The sequence below is a fragment of the Pecten maximus genome, chromosome 16 (assembly GCF_902652985.1).
Source record: "Pecten maximus chromosome 16, xPecMax1.1, whole genome shotgun sequence".
NCBI classification, from domain to species: Eukaryota; Metazoa; Mollusca; class Bivalvia; order Pectinida; family Pectinidae; genus Pecten; species Pecten maximus.
In genome coordinates this window covers 27042770-27061878 of record NC_047030.1, presented here as the reverse complement: position 1 = coordinate 27061878, position 19109 = coordinate 27042770, and the positions used below count along the sequence as shown (strand labels likewise).

Genomic DNA, 19109 nt, shown 5'->3' with positions numbered 1-19109 from the left:
GTAACGTCAATAATGCAAAAACAACACTTTTATTACCAAATTTGAAAAGGTTATATTCTCAAGTTTCTAAATATATATGGGTTGTTTACCAAAAATATTGACGCAAAAGTGTGAAAAATCATGATGAACTAAAATGTTGGATTTTTTTCAGTTCCATTAAAAAATCCTGGGAGTTAAGGGGTTAATGAAATATGCACATATTGTGCAACATATTGCTAAGAAGGCGGGAGATCAAGCAGCTATTGTGTATGATAGCAACTTTAGAAAGTGGAGACAGGCAAACCCTCATTTATTACCATATGAGCAGGCTAATACTGAGTTGTATTTAGAGGCAATGACTTCACAGGCAGCTTTTGGGGCTCGATCCAACAAGGGGTACACAAAAAGCCAGAATCAGTCTCAGTCGGGGTCCTCAACACAACAGCATAAGGTCTGTTATGCCTTTCAGAAGAAAGGCTCATGTAATAGAGCCAATTGCTGGTTTAAACATGCATGTAGGGACTGTGGAGGAAATCATTCCTTTCGGAAGTGTCAGCAAAACACAAACAAAGGTGACTCCACCACATCAACCAACCAATCACCTACCAACAGCTCTGGGGGAAAACCCAAATCAACTCACAATAAGTAATATCACACCAGTTAAATTTGATCGGTTAGCACTGTATTTGCATGGTTATCCAAAAGATGCGTTTCAATTTTTAGAACATGGATTCGCAGAAGGGTTTGCAATTGGGTTCAAGGTCCCAGGAGGCATCGGTTAAGTCAGAATTTACAGTCAGTTAAAGAACATCCTGACATTTTAAGGAAAAAAACTTCAAGCAGAAATTTCGCTTAATAGAATTGCAGGCCCCTTTAAAAAATTACCATTTCCGGCCCTTCAAATATCTCCACTAGGTTTAGTACCTAAAAAGGAAGAAGGAGAGTTTCGACTTATTCATCATTTATCGTTTCCTTCAGGTGAGTCAATAAACGATGGCATTAGGGATGAGCAAAAAACAGTCCAATACGAAACTTTGGATCATGCGATACGGTTCATTAATCAGTGTGGAAAAGACGCTTTGTTGGCAAAATCCGACCTTGAGTCAGCTTTCAGGCTAGTCCCTGTTAATCCTAGAGATTATGAATTGTTAGGTATGTTGTTTGAAGGCCTTTATTATTATGATAGGTGCTTACCGATGGGTTGCGCTATATCGTGTCAGCTATTTGAAAAAGTAAGCTCTGCCCTCCACTGGGTGATGAATAATTATTTTAAATCTCCTAGAGTGGTACATGTGCTAGATGATTTGTTGTTTATTGGGCAACCTTCTTCGACAGAATGTCGACAGGCGCTGGATAGTTTTTTACTCTTATGCCAACAGGTCGGGGTTCCAATTAAACAATCCAAAACAGTTCAGCCCACTACATGTCTTACATTTTTAGGCATCGAACTTGATACCCATTTAATGTTAGCAAGACTACCAGTGGATAAAGTGGATAAAATCAGAGCCTTATAACAGCATTTCATCACTAAACCTAAGGCAACACTTCAGGAATTACAATCTTTGATTGGTTTATTAAATTTTGCATGTAGGGTTATCATTCCAGGTAGAACGTTTCTACGCAGGTTAATCAATCTGACACTGGGTCTTTCTAAACCTCATCATCATGTACGATTAACAAAGGAAGCTAAAGCTGATATGCAGATGTGGTTAATGTTCATGCAACATTTCAACAACTGCACCTTCTTCTTACCTAATCGGTGGGATACCTCAGATGTGCTCCATTTGTTTACTGATGCGAGTAATTTAGGTTACGGGGGTTTGCTTGGTACTAAGTGGTTTTATGGGCAATGGGATGATGAGTTACAATTGCACCACATTAATATCAAAGAACTGTTTCCCATTACCATTGCTTTGGAACATTGGGGACCCCAACTTCGTAACAAGTCCATATTATTTTTCTCTGACAATGAAACTGTTGTAGCTATCATTAACAAACAAACCTCTCCCAATCATGTGATGATGATTCTAGTCCGGCGTCTGGTTCTGGCTTCCCTTAGGTTTAATATTCAATTTAAAGCTAAGCATATACCAGTAAAACACAATGACTTAGCTGACGCCCTGTCTCGTTTGCAGGTCCAACAATTTCGGCGCTCAGCTCCCAACATGGACACCGATCCGACCCCAATTCCGGAACAACTATTACTAATTTAAGTGCAAGAGTACATCAGCTCATTGATGCGGCATTATCAAAAGGCTCAAAACAGTTATATAGAAGAGCCTTCACATTGTATTCTCAGTTTGTCGTTGATCAACTGCATGTGGAATGCTGTCTGCCCATAAGCGTTCATTATCTAGCTTTATTCATCGCTAGTTTAGCTGACACAGGTTTGGCATCATCAACCATTCACAGTTACATATCAGCAATTTCCTATATTCACAAATTAGGCGGTTTTTCAGATCCTACACAGTCTTTTCTTATACGAAAAATGCTAGTGGGTTTGCATAAAGGGGGAAACACACCAGATTTTAGGCAGCCAATCACGCTGGACATCTTGCACAAGATTGTGACCTCATTATCGAAAACATGTACATCTTATTATGACATGATCATGTTCAAATCCATGTACTTGTTAGCTTTTCATGCCTTCCTTCGCATCGGGGAAATAGCTTACAATGGGAATACCCAAAACGTTCTTCAGCTCAGCAATATTCAGTTTTATAGGCTTGGGGATGTTTTTCCATTTAGGTTAGAAATTTGTTTCAAATCCTACAAAGGGCATTATAACTGCACTCCGGTGACTCTGACTATTAAAGTTCAACAAAACATTGAATTTTGTCCTGTCCAAGCCTTATTTCAGTATTTGAAATTAAGGGGCTCTTCTGAAGGTCCTATCTATATTCAACCAAACAGGAAAGCTGTGACTTATCAGTGTTTTTGTAACATGCTAAAGCAGACTCTGTTAGTAGCCCAGTACGATCCTACACGGTATAGAAGTCACAGCTTCAGAATAGGAGCAGCAAGTACTGCAGCCAGTCGTGGTATTTCTGAAGCAGACATACAAGCAATGGGCAGGTGGCATTCCAATGCATTTAAGCGATATATTCGTATTCCCACATTACAAATAGAGTAGAAAGAAAGTTATCTTTCATAACCAACTGCCGTTGAATGCAGGGCATTCCTGGCAAGTCGGAAGTGAAATGTGTTTTGTACAATTTATTGTGAATTTTTATAATGCTAGGTTAACGTTGTAGATTTGCTATGTTGGATGCAGGGCATCCCTATAGTATTTGGATTATTATTTAAAAGTTTTACATATATTGGAATTGCCTGTCTCCTGTCATATTTTTTATTGTAACTTAATGTTTGTTAGTTTGTAATAGATCATGAGCTGGTGTACATTTACTTTATACTGTTTGAACTTTCCCCATCGTTGGTATATATTAAGTCCGTACCAGGTGACAATGGACAACTATTCTGGTATGTTTAGTATGGTTGGACAGGATGTATACTGATACTCACCATGCTTTCGAGAAAGACTACAGCAGCTAGAATGGTAATTGTGATTCCCTCAAATGCAGGACTTATTGAGGAGAAATGAACTTTTCTTATGATACAATCAATTTCGGGTAGTTTCATACTCCCCTATATGTGTAAGGACTGTACACATCGCGTAGGCAGCTTGGAGTGAGGCACTTCTGCTGCTTTGTTGTTGTATATATAACACATGATGAACTATTACAAACAGTTTTTAGTCTCCTTAATCTGAAGGTGACCACGATTCATTCCTTTCGTTTTCTGTATTAACAAATCTATTCATGTACAAATAGTACGAAGGTTGTATGTTTTATACGAGGTTGTGTTTTTCAAAGTTTTGAACTTATCATTTTTTCTCTTTTAATTAATTGCATTTAATTGTTCATTTGAGTACAGCCAGCAGCTCGGGTGGGGGTTGCATTGAGGAGCCATTTTTATACTAGTGTATATATATAAATATACTTCATTAAAGTGGCTCTTGATGCAAGGTGGCGTTTTTTGGTCCCCTCACCTACAATAGTTATACAAATTTAATATTATTTTGTATTGCTTTAGATAAATACTAAGCAAATGCAAGTTGTATTCTTTGTAAGATGCTTATTACATGATTGTAACATGTATGTTATATTTTATGTCGTTTCAATAAAACGGCCCTTTTCAATCAAAACTTAAAGTATTACTTATTTTTTACTATTGTACTATTACATAGCTTGCTGCTGGTCTGTCTGAGGAAACCATTCAACATAAAACAACAATTTAATTAATAAAATTAAATTGCATTTATGATGATGGTTGTATTTTTGTTATGGTTTAATTTCTTTGGCGTAGCGTGGTATTTTCTGAGTGATGTGTCCCCTTTGAGAAACTGTGATGCGGAAGGATACTAGATCACGTGATCTTTGATAGCGTCACTCTCTCAGAAAATTCCCGCAGGTCAAAAGGTAGGCGCCATCTTAATATTGATTTACCCGCCACCACCCCTTTTGTTGCGCCGCCCATGTCATTTGTTGGGTTTGGCATGTCATGATTTGTAACTTATGTTTTGTTTCGGTGAGGGGGCGTTTTTTGGTCCCCTGTGTTTTTAGCTGACAATGATGGTCCGAGTTGTGATTTAAATAATGATGGTCTGAGTTGTGATATTGAAATAGGTGGGATGTTCATATTTGAGCAATTTATGAAGTACAAGCTGGATCATGATGTAAATCCAATTAAGTCGACTTTCTCATCTGAAAAATAAATAAGCTGTGAGGTAACTGACCCATAATACTAAAAGCACAGTATATTCTCTAGAAAGGTAACATTGATTTATATATAAAATAAAAAACAAGTAAATGAATCTTTTCTAAATTTTATACTGCTGATTTGTCAAACTGTTACGTCCAAGCGAGCTTCAAGCCTTTCAACATGTCAATCTGTCAAAAGTTACATCCATACAAATAATCAAGATAAAATTATTAAATGTTTTGAAAATCTGTCGTCAACAAAAGCTGCGATACTTACTTCCATCGTGCGAATATAAAGTTCTGTGAAAGTTTACAACATATACTGTTTATTTGGTGAAGTGATGCATTGAAAAATAGAAAACTGGTGCATAATAGTGTTACGTCCATCACACTTTTTAAAAGGGTTCAATAGGAATTTTGAAAGCAGCTACTCAAGAATAAAGAATAATTTCAATAATGCTAGATCTCTATTCCCTGAAATGATAAGAATGTTGTACATTTTTTTGGCTAAAATGGCAAAAAAACATAATTTTAGTTGTCAATGTTACATCCATCACATTTTCATGTCTGATCTTTGAAGTCCTTTTTTTCAAATCAAAGTGTTCCAGTTATCTTTTAATTGCTTTCAACATGTAGAAAAGACCTCCACCTTAATCAAAAGCCAAAAAATGAAGCATTTTTGTTGAAATAAAAAAATGGAGCGTGACGCCCGTAATTATTTCCGTTTATCTGATCCATGCCCACATGCTAAGAAATCTCTGACCCTGCTGTAATATTTGTTTTACAACATCTTTGTGACCATGTTATGACCTTAATATGCCCTTGATGTGTTGCATTTTTACCTTCACTGACAAGTTTAACACTAATATAGTTTGGATTGTTCTATGATATTTTGTGATAATATGGCCTTGATATGACCTTGATTTGTTGTAGTTTTACCCTCACTGAGAAGTCTCTGACCTCCTATGAACTCAACATAAACATCAGTGTGTGTTTTGAGGCGGCTGATAGCTCTTTGATGAGTGAGCGTGTCTTTATAAACACAGAATTACCCAAAGTCTCCTGTACCAGGGGAAGCAGCCTCATCATCCCAGTACATCAGATAAATGTCTGATTTCAGACAAAGTCTCAGTTGATCTATTGCCATCGCCTTTTGTCCGGCGTCGTGCTTCATAAACAATTTATATTTTTAACTTCTCCTCAATTACCAAAAGGCCCAGAGACCTGATATTGGGTCAGTAGCATGCTGAGATAAAGGGCTTCCAAGTTTGTTCAAATGGATGACCTTGACCTTCATTCAAGGTCACAGGGGTCAAATATGCTAAAATCTTTAAACAACTTCTTCTTGATAACCAAAAGGGCTAGAGACCCAATATTAGGTCTGTAGCATGCTGGATGAAAGGCTCCCAAGTTTGTTAAAATGGATGACCTTGACCTTCATTCAAGATCACAAGGGCCAAATGTGCTAAGATATATCAAAACTCAGGTGACCGTAAAGGCCCATGGGCCTCTTGTTTCTTATTGTGTTCAATTACAGTCTTCCTGAGTAGATTGAAATTGCAAAACATATGACCTCTCACGACCATGACATACATCCTCAAGAGATCAATGGTTAGAGTGGGAAGGTATTTTTTCTCATTTTCAGAAATGTCTGAAAAGCAATTATATATAATGTAAAAGAAGTGTTACATTTGAATACACACGGATTTTGATAAATATTTATTAATAGATGTGGACCGTACAATGAAAGACAGGTGATAATTGTACAGGTGTTGATATAAATCGGCCATACTTACACATACATACCTTTCAGCTTTCAAGTTTTATTGTAGAAAATCAAAGTATAGGAAAGATGTGAATAGGCAGACTACAATAACGAGATATGTACATGTGTCCGTTGCACGTAAACAAACGTATTGATTCCCGTGGGAAATCATTGCTAGGGAAAATTGTTACCATAACTATTTGACTCCTACTTAATACAGTTTAAATTATGCTTGGTAATTATCAAACTCGTCATTGCTAAAAGGTAAAGTGATTTGTGTTTGCTTGATTGTAAAAAAAACATTTTTTTTTTTTCGTGAATTCGTAATGGAAGCAAAAGTTGATAAATATATCACAATGTTGTTTTCAGTTTTAACATGTAACGAAAATATGTACACATCTCGTCGTCGGACAGTGGGGACATGCAGGGGACTCACGTTATTCTTTCTGTCTTGGTTTCTGTATTTTCATGATAGTCTTTGAAAAGAGTAAAGAAATTCCTGTACGTACAGTTTGTTTGAAATCTTCATATAGTAGCAGTCAATCAAAATTATTTACCGTTGGAGCTTTAATAGCTTATACACATCATTATATCTAGGTATGTATGCATTTTTTTCTTCAGTTTCAAAATAATTTTATTGAATAAAAGTATGAATGTGAAAGTAAAGATATTTGGTGTCTTCGCGCAGGTGGAGATTCATCAACAAACACATATTGATACATTTTATTTATATTTCCGATAAAGAAAATACAAAATACAAAATATTTCACCATCATACTTGTATTAGTCCGTTTTTTATTGTCCCTGGATTATGTCGTATTTAATTGTTATATGTGTAAATAAAATCACCTGTAGATCTCCAATTGAAAATATTTGATTCACTTCGTCATGCCAGTTTTATTGTAATCTTTTAATATGGGGATTTGAAAATGTAAATATTATAGAGAAAATTCACTTTCAATTTTGTAAAAATATACTTAAATTAAGACAGTGTACAGCTAATTTCATGATTTATGGCGAACTAGGAAGATACCCTCTTGATATTGAAATAAAATGTAGAATGATAACGTTTTGGCATAGCTTGATAACCTCAAATAAACTCTCAAGTAATATTTATAGATTAATGTATACTTTACAGGAAACTGGATCTTTGTCGTGTAAATGGCTGCCATACGTTAAAGATATTTTATCTCAATCTGGCTTAAACTATGTCTGGATTTACCAATAAATATGTTCTTTTTCAAGAGATGAAATAAAGACTCTGGTTAAAAATAGATTGCAGGATACAAAAACGGTTTCATGATATTGATAATTCTTCAAGAGGACAAACATATTCTATATTTAAGACACAATTTGGCATAGAAAAGTATTTGTTACAGCTAAATGAAAAAGATAGAAAAAATATGTGTAAATTTCTATCCTCTAATATTAAACTACCAATAGAATCAGGACGATGACACGGTATACCTCGTCACGAGAGAATTTGTATTTTGTGTATATCAGATATTGGTGATGAATTTCATTATATATTTAAATGTGAACATGAATCTGTAATGTGTTTGAGAAAGAAATATATTCCAAAAATCTTCTATACTTATCCGAGTCGAGAAAAAATGCAAGGGATGTTCACTCTATTTAATCGTTAAGTTTATATAAGAATGTGTAGATTTATAGAAAAACTAAGTAAATTGATTCTAAAGTAATTTTTGTACCAAGCAGTGCTCCTCCATTCTGTAATGTTATTTAAATGTTCTTTGTAATTATCACAAATTTATATTGTATCGAATATAGTAAGATTGTATTACTGTACGCCATGTATCATTGAAATTATGTATATGTGACCTCTTGTTACACACGTTAGTGTGTCAGAGTGATATCAATAAAACCTTGAAACCTTGAAACTTTAAATTAAATGTCACAGGCATACAGCTGTACGGCGTGATGCCCCTCCCCTACACTTTATACACTGACACACTAATAACTTAGATCATCTTGACTCCCCTAATCATCAGATATTATGTAGTATTTAGATAGAATGCATGTTGTAACATTTTCTGAAATATTTACCTGTTCTAATATAAGTTTCTTCAAGCCCGGGAGATTTGTGTTGTATCCAATGTCAAACCAGAATAACCTGTCGCGTTGACCTTTTCGTGGAATATTCAAAGTGGGTTGTTCCATTTGTGCACAAAATATATTGATCATGAATACTACTGTGTCCAGCAGGGTGCTGTTTTGGGCCATTCGTTTTTGTTACAATTTTATATTGACAACACAGGATAGTATCATTTATTTTTGATGCATGGTTTATACATATTCAAGTAACTGCATTTCCTACTTTAAAAACGGCGACTTGTTCACTGGCAAATGTCTGTTTCAATGTCTCAAAAAGATAACAAATCACGATTTAACATTAAGTTAACTGTTTATGCATTCCTGCATTGTTATATTTCTCATGTAAATTGATATATCGTATATAAAACGTCTGGAAATCGTCAGAATTCTAGACCGTCTCTTCGCCTCCTCTCCCGTCCTTTTTTCACGAAAAGTAAAACTACTTTGGTGTTATCAAGGCGAAAATGGTAATGGAAGGCACTTTGGGGACTTCTGGTCGCTTATTGGAGAGTTATTGTTTATCACGGGAATGGAAAATTGTGGTCGCTGGTCGCGTAATCATAGGGTCGCTTAATAGAGATGGTCGTTTGGATTAGAATGTATGTGATCAAGTGTTCACATGGTATCAGTTTGTCGCTAAATCTAGACCAATATAAATCCAAATGATGCAGCTGATGACAAGGTTTGTTACATTATAAACAACTAACAGATATACATGTTTATATACAAAGTACCCTAAATGACTACAGACTCGTCTGTAATCAATATGCTAATCAAAGTTCAACACGACATGTCATTACTCGAACTATACGTGAACTACACGAGCAGGTGCACCTGGTCATTGTGTCAGGTCACGTGTTTTTCGTCACACCTGTACATATGTTTACATTACTGGCGCAAATCGAAACTAATCTAACCATGAATGGCGAATTTCGTGAAAACGTTGTACAGTATGAAATAACATCTGTATAATTTCTTCATTAAATTGCTAGCTTCTGTATCTCATAAACTCAACATAATCAATTGAAATGGAGTCTAGATACATACGCCTAGCTCCACATTTGACCTGTTGACTAGATATGTGTAAATGCACAGGAACTTGGAACACAAGTTCCCCGATCCACGATCCATTTATCCTAATTACGAGTTATCAAGTCCCTGTGGTTGCTATACATGAAACTACATTGTAATATTTTTTCGGCATAGCCGTCTAATTTTGTTTTGGCCCCGGATATGACGCGACAGGTGGCGTTTCTGTCACGATGAAGTACGTGATTGGTCAATGTAGCGGTCAATGCAAAATGCAGATATACAGTTTAAAACGAAACAAAGTTAAAGGGACCTCGCGGTAAACCAATATTTATTTTGTATTTTCTATCATATTATTGGGTACATCTTTTAAAAAATAACCTTCTGAACAATAACCATTCGAATTTGATGATGTATGTACATAAAAACATCAATTATCAATTATTAAAAGGTTATCACTCTGAATATGCAAATTTTGTGAGATATACGATAAACGCATGCGAACAACAAACTAAAACACATGGAAACAAAAATGGCTTCCATTGTGAATCGACTGCGGTTGGAAACGATAACAGCTTCCGCAATGAAGAGAATAATAGGGAAATGGGTCAAACACAATCCTAGAATTAAACTTGGGAAGCAGTACAATAGATTGTAACAGTTCAAACATGAAAACAGCAGTAATACGGACGCCGCTCGTATTCTGCTTGATTGTTTGATAGTAGGTCATGACAATCTCGGTAATATTTACACAAACTCGGTAATATTTACACAAACTCAGTAATATTAACACAAACTCGGTAATAGTTCCACAAGCTCGGTAATATTTACACAGTCTGTATCAGTACATCGCTACTGTCACTATACTATATGAACAGTGTTTACACTTATTTACACATAAATTTGTGTGCTGTAATATATACAGAACGTGTTATTTAACATTTAAACCACTGTATAATATCGTTATCCAACTAACCCAGACGGAATATAGATATCGCCTTGTAAACTATCGTCTGTTTGTGTTGCCACGATTTCAAAACAGTCACGTAATGATTTAAATATAATTTCCGCGCTAAATTATGAGGGGGATTCCGAACTAAATCGAGTGGTCAAGCTGGGCATGGGGATTGACTATGAACATTGGAACAGCACAGAAACATAACTGGAAAGGAACAAAACGCGTACATTCAGTGAACGTTTTTACCGTGATGTCCCTTTTAAATTGAATGCAAGCTGAATAAGTGGATGCATCTATTCAAATGACACATTTGCAGTCCTATTATCACCAAAAATGATTCAAACTGATATAATTTTGTTATCCGTGCTGAAACTGCGTATTTATTAATTAAAATGTAGTTCATTAATTTATTTCACCAGCAGTTTTACATTATAACCACCAGCATTAAAACTATGCCGTTTATCTTTTTAAAGATATTTCTTGCTTTACGTATGATGAGATATATAGATATTTATCTACATGTACTCTCCGATACAATATCACAGAAGCAAGCATACGTAAACATTTGGTGACTTGTGTCGGCCAGGTCACACTGCCGCATTCGTGAGGGTTCGACAATGCGACACGGCGATGCGGCAATGTGACCATGCGACAGAGCGAAAACAATACCCTATTGTTTCTATGATAACTCCTTGTTCACATTCTTCTGTCGTGGTTTCAGAAAAAAAACTTTCCTTTTTTAACTCACCTGGTCAAATGGACCGTTGGGATTATGTCATGGCGCGGCGTCCGCCGTCCGTCAGTTCTATCGTCAGTCTATTTTCCCTAACAAATCGCTACTAGTCATGCACCGAGTGATTTTGGCTAGATTTAATCTGAAGCATTCTCGAGTAAATGGAAACCAATTTTGTGTAAACGGTGGATCCCAGGGGTGGGTTTACTGAGGGGCGACACCCAATGAGAGCAATATACCAAACTCTCTAAAATCCTTATTCTGTAGAAATGGAAGGATTTCGTCCAAATTTGGCCTGAGGCATTCTCCGGTTAAGGGAAGAATTTTGGTATCAATTGATATTTAATTCTTCATAAACAATATTCTATTTCTCATGATGCATAACACAACATATTCCGAAAAGCATATAATATCTGAGAGATAGAGAACAAGCTGAGAGGTTCATTATTTTGATATTGTTGCAAGTGAATCCATTGAAAATTACAAAATTTTCGCTTAAAGTATATTAATGGGATATTAATCGGGCCGTGCTTTATATTATAGGTAAACAATTTTCGTATAAAATTATTTTGTTAAAAGAAAAAGAAATCAACCTTGGAGCCCACTTGAACAGATTTAAATTGAAAACTAAAATGTCCAACTTTTCTTCGAAGACTATCAGGGCAAAACAGAATATAACAGTTCACTTTTGTGGGACCGGACGGAAGCACACAGGGGTCTCAATCTGGAATGAACTGCAAACCTTTGAAAAGTCACGTGGTCGAGCATGAGAAACTATACTTTTTTTTTAATTAAACATATCGTGTTTCCATTAGTACGTTACATCATCATTATAAACGCCCTTTATCTTGACCTTTTCCACATCCGACCGGGGTATCGAGCCCCGGCCGTCTTGGTGAAATGTGAGTACGCTATCCAATGAGTCGTCGACAACAAAACGAGGACATTTGTTCCGATGAAAAGCGAAATCTGCAGTTGTCAGTATAATGTGACCGGGTGAGGTGTCCTACTGGGTGTCTTAGGCAGTTGCTTCAGTGAGGTAGCACTATAATGACTTTAGCTGTTAATAGGAGTTAAACAATGAAAGCCAAACCAATCTTCAGAAGCAATGGAGAATATAGCTGAAACTTGATATGTAGGTTCCGGTCGGTCCTTAGTTGTACCATTCGGTGTCGAGAGTGATGGGGGGAGGGGGGAGGGGGGGGGGGGGGGGTTTAATCAATTATGTTGATTAAAACCTAAATGACTTGCTAGTAGCAAGTTAATTAACAAGGTTTTTCTTCATAAACACCTAACATATGCAGATGCCTGCAACCACATATAAACATGATTTTTCAGATGGTAATTTTGAGATGTCAAGTTGTTGCCACTGTATAACATAGACCCACGTGTCGTCAGAATTTTTTCCATCGGTAGACTTCGGTCGAGATAAAAAAAAATCGCGTGCCAGTCTCGAAGGGCTATTCATGAAAGAAATCAAGTCCAAAAACCTGAAATCTACCTTGTATTGAAGTCGCGTTACCGTAACACAACGTATTGATGGCGCTGACGGCATGTATAGATAATTTATATATTTAGGCATCAAAGTACAGTTGTAGCAGTTATCAGTTATAAAAGTTCCGGTAAAGTTGATTTGAATCTGATACAAAGGATACTTTCCAATGTACAGTAGTACCACGACATGTTCTCTAGAATTTGATTGAAGGGGCTTAACGTCCTTGTTCCGGTTATAGCCGAGTCGAGGACACTATCTCAGGTAGGGGTTAGAGTTCAGAAGCTTAAATATTAGGCGGCCGGTAGGCAGACGGACAGTTCGTCTACCTACAGCCAAGGAAAGCATTAACGTCCATGGAACGGTTAAACCGACAAGAAAACAGCCGAATAACGTCAAGGAACGTCCACTCAACGAACACTCGACCGCCCGAAGACCGTTTAAGTAACGGTAGAACGGATGGATACGGATTGAGGACGTCTATTAACGTCTAATCAAGTCTAAATAACGGTCGAAACGAACGTAAAATAACGTTTGAGAAACGACTTGACAACGATTAAGATTGCGGGTTCTAGCTGACAAAGTTTTGGGCCTGCATACTCTTCATTTACCCATCCGCTGTCAATCGGAATGGATGACTATTCAGATGAGGTGGCACTTATGCAGGCACAGCTTGATGTGCCAAGTTTGCCAGAATAAATCTTTATACATATGCTGTTCAAAGACAAAGGGCAAGGCTCAAACAGCAAGAAGAAGCGAAGGCGCAGATTCTGGTTTCGCCAGGGCTTGGCATCGAGAGGCGGAGGAGTTTTGGTCTTTACGACCAGTTGATGGTCGAGCTGCGAGCTGAAGATCACAATTCCTTCTGCAATTTCATGCGGATGCCACCGGATATGTTCAGTGAGATCCTTCGCAGAGTCGGACCAAGAATCACCAAGAAGCATACATGGTTCAGGGCCCCTATTGAGCCTGGAATGAAGTTAGCTTTAACACTTCGACATTTGGCATCAGGGGCCAAGTATATGGACATGCGCTACGGATGGAGGGTTCCGCATAACACAATCTCAAAAATTGTGAGAGAGGTAATTATGAAAACAATTGTGCTGATTTTGATCTTGCTTTTCCATGTTCTAATATAATGTACTTACCATGCCTTGCATTCTTGTACTTAAAGGTTTGTGGGGCGATCGTGGATGAGTACATGAACGAAGTGATGGCAGTGCCAACATCACCTGAAGAGTGGAGGGTCATCGCAGATGGCTTTCGCACAAAATGGAACTTCCCTCACACGCTTGGTGCATTGGATGGTAAACATGTTGCAGTTCGGTGTCCACCAAAGTCTGGTTCAACGTACTTCAATTACAAGAAGTTTTTTTCCATAGTGTTGCTAGCTCTGGTAGATGCGGATTACAAGATCATCTGGGCCGACATTGGAGGTCGTGGGGCAGCATCAGATGCCCAGATCTGGAACGATTTCGATTTGAAAGAGTCTGGAGAAATCAACCATCCCCCGCCAGATCCTCTCCCAAATGACACTCAGTCCGTCGATTGGTTCTATATAGGTGTGTATTGTTATAAGCATTTGTGTCGTATTGGAATAAAATTGAACAAGTTTCCCTTGATTGTTAATTGTATACAGAACAGTTATGTGATCATTATGTTCAATTTCCGTCTTTTTAAGGTGATGATGCGTTCGGTTTACGCAACTTCATGCAGAAACCGTTTTCCCAAAGAAGTCTCACCAGAGAAGAACGTATCTTCAACTACCGGCTGTCGAGGGCTCGCAGGGTGTCAGAAAATGCGTTTGGGATCCTTGCAAACAGATTTCAGGTTATGCTGACCACAATGCAGCATGACCCTGCGACTGTGCGTCTGATCACTACTACTGTATCGTGCTTCACAACCTCATGAGGACAAGATACCCGACAATGCAAAACCAGCTTGTTGACCGAGAGGATGCCAACCACCAGCTCATCCCCGGAGCATGGAGACAGGACCGCCATATGGAAGACTGTGTCACTGTCCAGGGGCCAAACACAGGCAACAAGGAGGGCAAGCGGCTGCGCAATCTCATCAAATACTGGGTAAACTCTGATGCAGGAGAAGTGTCATGGCAGGACAACATGATTTAAAGGACATATTTCCCATTATATTGCTAATTGTGAAAAGTAGTATTATTGAAATAAAAAATACAAAGCCTGCCAAAATAAGAAAGTAGTTTTTTCTTTATCTACACTCCATCCCATACACAAACAACATCAAAGATACAAGCAAATAATTGTCATTTTAATGCAAATTATTTAACTGTTATTTACAGATATTTCAACAAAGTCCAGAATGTAATATGTTCTTGCTTATAATCACACATTAATAAATGTCTGTATCATTTGACTGTCTTTACTTGCTGCTACATTCATCTGACTCTTTCTCTGAGTCTGATCATTGGGCGCCGTTAGCGGAAGCCTTATGGGTCAAGCCTGATGTTAGACGTGTCTCTGTCACCACGCTCAATATTCGATAGCCCAGAGATAGTCAGGTCTTCCTTAAAAAGAGAAAGAAATCAAACTCATAACTGAAATCTTAAATATACTTTATAGAATTATTATAAAGTTGAAGGATTACTGCCAGAAATTTTCTAAAAATATAAAAGCTTTCGAAATTCATGTACAAAAGATATTAATAAAATATACTGTTGTGACAATTACAAAAAAGATATTTATGAAGTTTCGTTCAACAAATATTTTAGTCTTACCTGTGAGGATCGGGTTGAAGATGGCGTGCGGATCATGTACATACTGTCAAGAGCTGCGACGAGTGGTGACGAACAATTGGTTGATATCGGTGCAGTCATATCCGTTAGTGTTGTGGTCGTGGACGTAGGTCTAGCCAAGTGTTGCAGCGTGTGTGGAACTAACGAGGTAGATCCAGACTGAGAGGGACCACCAGCTGCAGCAGAAGAGTATGAGTTAGGCATGAAGTCCATCGATTGACTTCCCCATACTGAAGTGGCTTGCATCTGTGGTGTAGGCTGTCTCCACTGGTGGGGTTGAGGCTGCCACTGGGCGGACTCTGACGACCCTGGGTACCAATGATGCTGCGCGGTGTGAGGCTGGCTCCTCTGCTGATGCTGTCTCTTGACCTTCCATCTGGCCTGCCAGTCCATAAAGACCGTCTGAAAGTCGTCAAAGGCATCCTCAGTACTCTTGCAGACTACTTTGCTAACCTTGAAAACAAGAAAATGGAAATACAATTTTTACAATAATATGATAAAAATGAATGTCTCCAAAGCCACAGCATGTTTGATACTAGAATTGAATGAATTCCGTTAACAGTCATATTTCTAAATATTTCCGAATCAATAAAAATACCAATTTATATTCTCACATATTTCATGTAGGCAGTCCGCTCGTCGTCCGGCTCCCTCTGTTGCAGGGCAGTAAGTCGCGTCTGGGACTCAACAAGTTCCTTGCGTAAGACTTCAAGGTACTGGTCGTCAGCCTCCTCCTGAGACCCTCGCTGACGCTTACTGCTCCTGCTACTGTTGCTGCTAGTCGAGTCCTGGTCAATGTCCTTGAGGGACCTCCTTCGTTCAGTTGCAAGTCGCTCAGCCTCTTCGAGGTTCCCAGACTCGATAGCATCCTTTGCCGCAGCTGAGGACTGCACCTCGGATGAGATAAAAACTAAACATCCTAAGTATTTCACTTTTCACAACATTCAGACAATAATTTCAATATAATCAATTCATGTCCAAAAATATATTTTTACAAAAAATGTACTCACACTATGCAACGGATGTCGCCGATGACGGATCCTTTCCTTCAGGAACTGAAACTGTCCCATAACCCACTGTTCCCTGTCAGTGAACGTTCGTGCTCCGTCCCCCGATTGCACACGTAGGAGCTTGGTATTGAAATCACGCAGGTCCGTATACCATGTCTTGAGAAACTGGACTGAACATAGAAAAAATAGTAAAAAATAAATTCATTCAGCAATTCAAAACAAAACGCGTTTTCAAATAAAAATGAACAACCGTATTACATTATGCACAGTGTCAAAATGTTCACAAAATTCACAAAATTACCTTCATAACCAAGCTCCTCGGCTTTCTCGGACCACAGTCGAATCTTTCTTGCTCTTGTTTTTGAAGTCGTGGTCCTTTTGGTCCCAGAGGAGGCGATTTTCTGTGGACCCACTCAATCACGAGGACCTCATTATCCTGTGTTTTAAGCTTGAAGGCCCCCCTTGGTTTCTTCTCTGTTGCCAGGGCTCCTTGTGCTGGTTGTAGTTCGGGGGACTCTTCATCTGTGTTGGGACTCCTCTGGTGTTGGGCCCTCCTCTGGTGTTGGGACCTCCTCTGGTGTTACCTCTAGGACCCTGGGGCATTCGACTCTGCTGATCATCCTGGGAGGAGGACCGAGTTTTCTGTCCTCGCTTGGGTGGGGCTTTCGATTGGGCCTTTGCTTTACCCTCCTCTCCTGAGGCCGGCATGATGGAATGAAGAGTTGACTGTCCAGTTGCCACGACTGTTGTGATAATGACTTGGTGGAGTTAGCCTTTTATAATACGCACTCAGGGCTTTGTTAGGCGTTTGTTAGACGTTTGTTAGACGTTGTTCGGTCAGTTCGGTCGTAAGTCATACTGAAGCAGACGTTACTCGGGTGTTCGATAATCCTAATACAGACGTTATTTCATTACGTAAGCAAACGGTTCTCAGACGTTACTCAGACGTTCCTCAGACGTTACTCATGCTTTTCTCTAAAACGTTCATGGCCAAAATGTGAATTGTCACCGTTTAGGGAGCTGTGTTCATGTGACAACCCAGGCAAGCCAGGAAAACCACACTTGGTCTCGTTTGGAGACGTTAATCCCACTATTTAGCAGCCTTGATATATATGGCAAAACATTCGTGACAGCGTTGGTTTGCAAACCTAATGATTTAAACATACATTAATTTACTAATTTCATCGATGATCAGACAGCGGGTGCATACATAATATCAAAAATTTGTACATTTGAAAATTAGATTTCTGTGTCTATCTGCGTTCAGAAAGCTGTGTTTCATTATATTCAATAACATTCTTAAGCATACGCCTTACGTTTGAAAGCAAACGATTCCCTTAAAAGTATTGATTCATTTCTGCATCTTACCAACTGTCATGTAGTGAGGAAAATTTCAACAGTGAATTTTGTACTCTATGCGCATATATATCTCCGGACCTGCTCTTTTGGTTAATGTTTTATAATTAATTTTAAGATTAACAGTAACACATATGTAAATCAGACTTCACCCACGTTTCCGGTTGTAAGTAGTCCTTTATAGGAATGACACCAAAGGGAGGATTGGGGGCTAGATCAGAACCCAGAAAAAATTAAATGTTACTATGCCCAAATTTTAAATCATATTTAAATGAGCAATTTAAATATGTAAATGAGATATTATCTCCAATTTTCACTATTCGCTCTTTCACTACATGTACGTTTAACAATAGATGATATAGGCGCTTATTTTACTTTTTCTTAATTGAGAAAGTATCAGATTATTTTTTCTACAAGTTTCATGCAATTTGCGCCGAAATAAACACACACACATAACAAAATTATTCAAAAAAAAGTTTTTCTCGTTGTGTATAATTGTTATAATGGAATGAGTTAAATTATAATTCTATGTTGTATTGTGTTACGGCATATTATCGTGATAACATATCTTATATAAGATAAATACTTTTTAAGGGATAGGAGATCTAACAATGCTATATAGTTTACAGACAGCACGTACATGTATCTGAATGTAGCTGTTAGATTGTCTGACATGTGTGATTTCTTTATTTGCCTGTGAAATCAATAGATGTTATTTTCAAAATGTGGACGATTGGTTTTTGTATCCCTTTCACGTGTAAAGACGATTTTTGAAAAAAAAAACCGCATCATGCCAAATCTGGTCGTACACATGGCGACACATACCAATGATTGCGTACACCAAACTAAACTGATCGGTAATGGGAATATAGGGCATTATAGCGAGTCAAATTTGGCTTGATTATGGTTCGATAGTGACAGTAGTTGATTATATGTTCTACAATGCTATTCAACTCGACTTGAAAGTATCAATCTAGTGGAAAATAGGTGCGAGGTGTTGATTTTTGTCTCAAAATATCGCGTTAACTGCTCAATAACTTCTAAACCATATACTGTCAGCAAATATATCATACATGATTGCAAACTGCAAACATTTTGTCACAGAAACGCAATCTCCATTAATCTGTCATATTATATGTTAA

General features: G+C 37.8%; 2 protein-coding genes across 2 annotated transcripts; one reads left to right on the top strand and one right to left on the bottom strand.

Annotated features, from left to right (window-relative positions):
* Positions 1 to 13833: 13833 nt before the first annotated feature.
* LOC117344565 lies at positions 13834 to 15085 on the top strand. Its single transcript, XM_033907357.1, has 2 exons — positions 13834 to 14393; positions 14513 to 15085. The coding sequence occupies exons 1-2, from the start codon at positions 13970 to 13972 to the stop codon at positions 14740 to 14742; spliced, it is 654 nt and encodes a 217-aa protein (XP_033763248.1). The 5' UTR covers positions 13834 to 13969; the 3' UTR covers positions 14743 to 15085.
* Positions 15086 to 15118: 33 nt separating this feature from the next.
* Positions 15119 to 17319, bottom strand: LOC117344731. Its single transcript, XM_033907560.1, has 6 exons — positions 17196 to 17319; positions 16913 to 17023; positions 16612 to 16781; positions 16216 to 16494; positions 15584 to 16054; positions 15119 to 15373 (listed from the first exon to the last, which is right to left on the bottom strand). Exons 1-6 carry the CDS (start codon positions 17317 to 17319, stop codon positions 15296 to 15298), a joined length of 1233 nt encoding a protein of 410 aa, XP_033763451.1. The 3' UTR covers positions 15119 to 15295.
* Positions 17320 to 19109: the final 1790 nt, after the last annotated feature.

Excerpts from the sequence above, each read along its gene's own strand:
- LOC117344731 (XM_033907560.1), bottom strand. The coding sequence starts at position 17,319 with ATGCCGGCCTCAGGAGAGGAGGGTAAAGCAAAGGCCCAATCGAAAGCC. Across the intron at positions 17,024-17,195 it reads AATGCCCCAGGGTCCTAGAG|TGGGTCCACAGAAAATCGCC; the intron begins GTAACACCAGAG and ends CTCGTGATTGAG. Across the intron at positions 15,374-15,583 it reads CTTCAACCCGATCCTCACAG|GAAGACCTGACTATCTCTGG; the intron begins GTAAGACTAAAA and ends TCTCTTTTTAAG.
- LOC117344565 (XM_033907357.1), top strand. The coding sequence starts at position 13,970 with ATGTACTTACCATGCCTTGCATTCTTGTACTTAAAGGTTTGTGGGGCG. Across the intron at positions 14,394-14,512 it reads CGTCGATTGGTTCTATATAG|GTGATGATGCGTTCGGTTTA; the intron begins GTGTGTATTGTT and ends CGTCTTTTTAAG.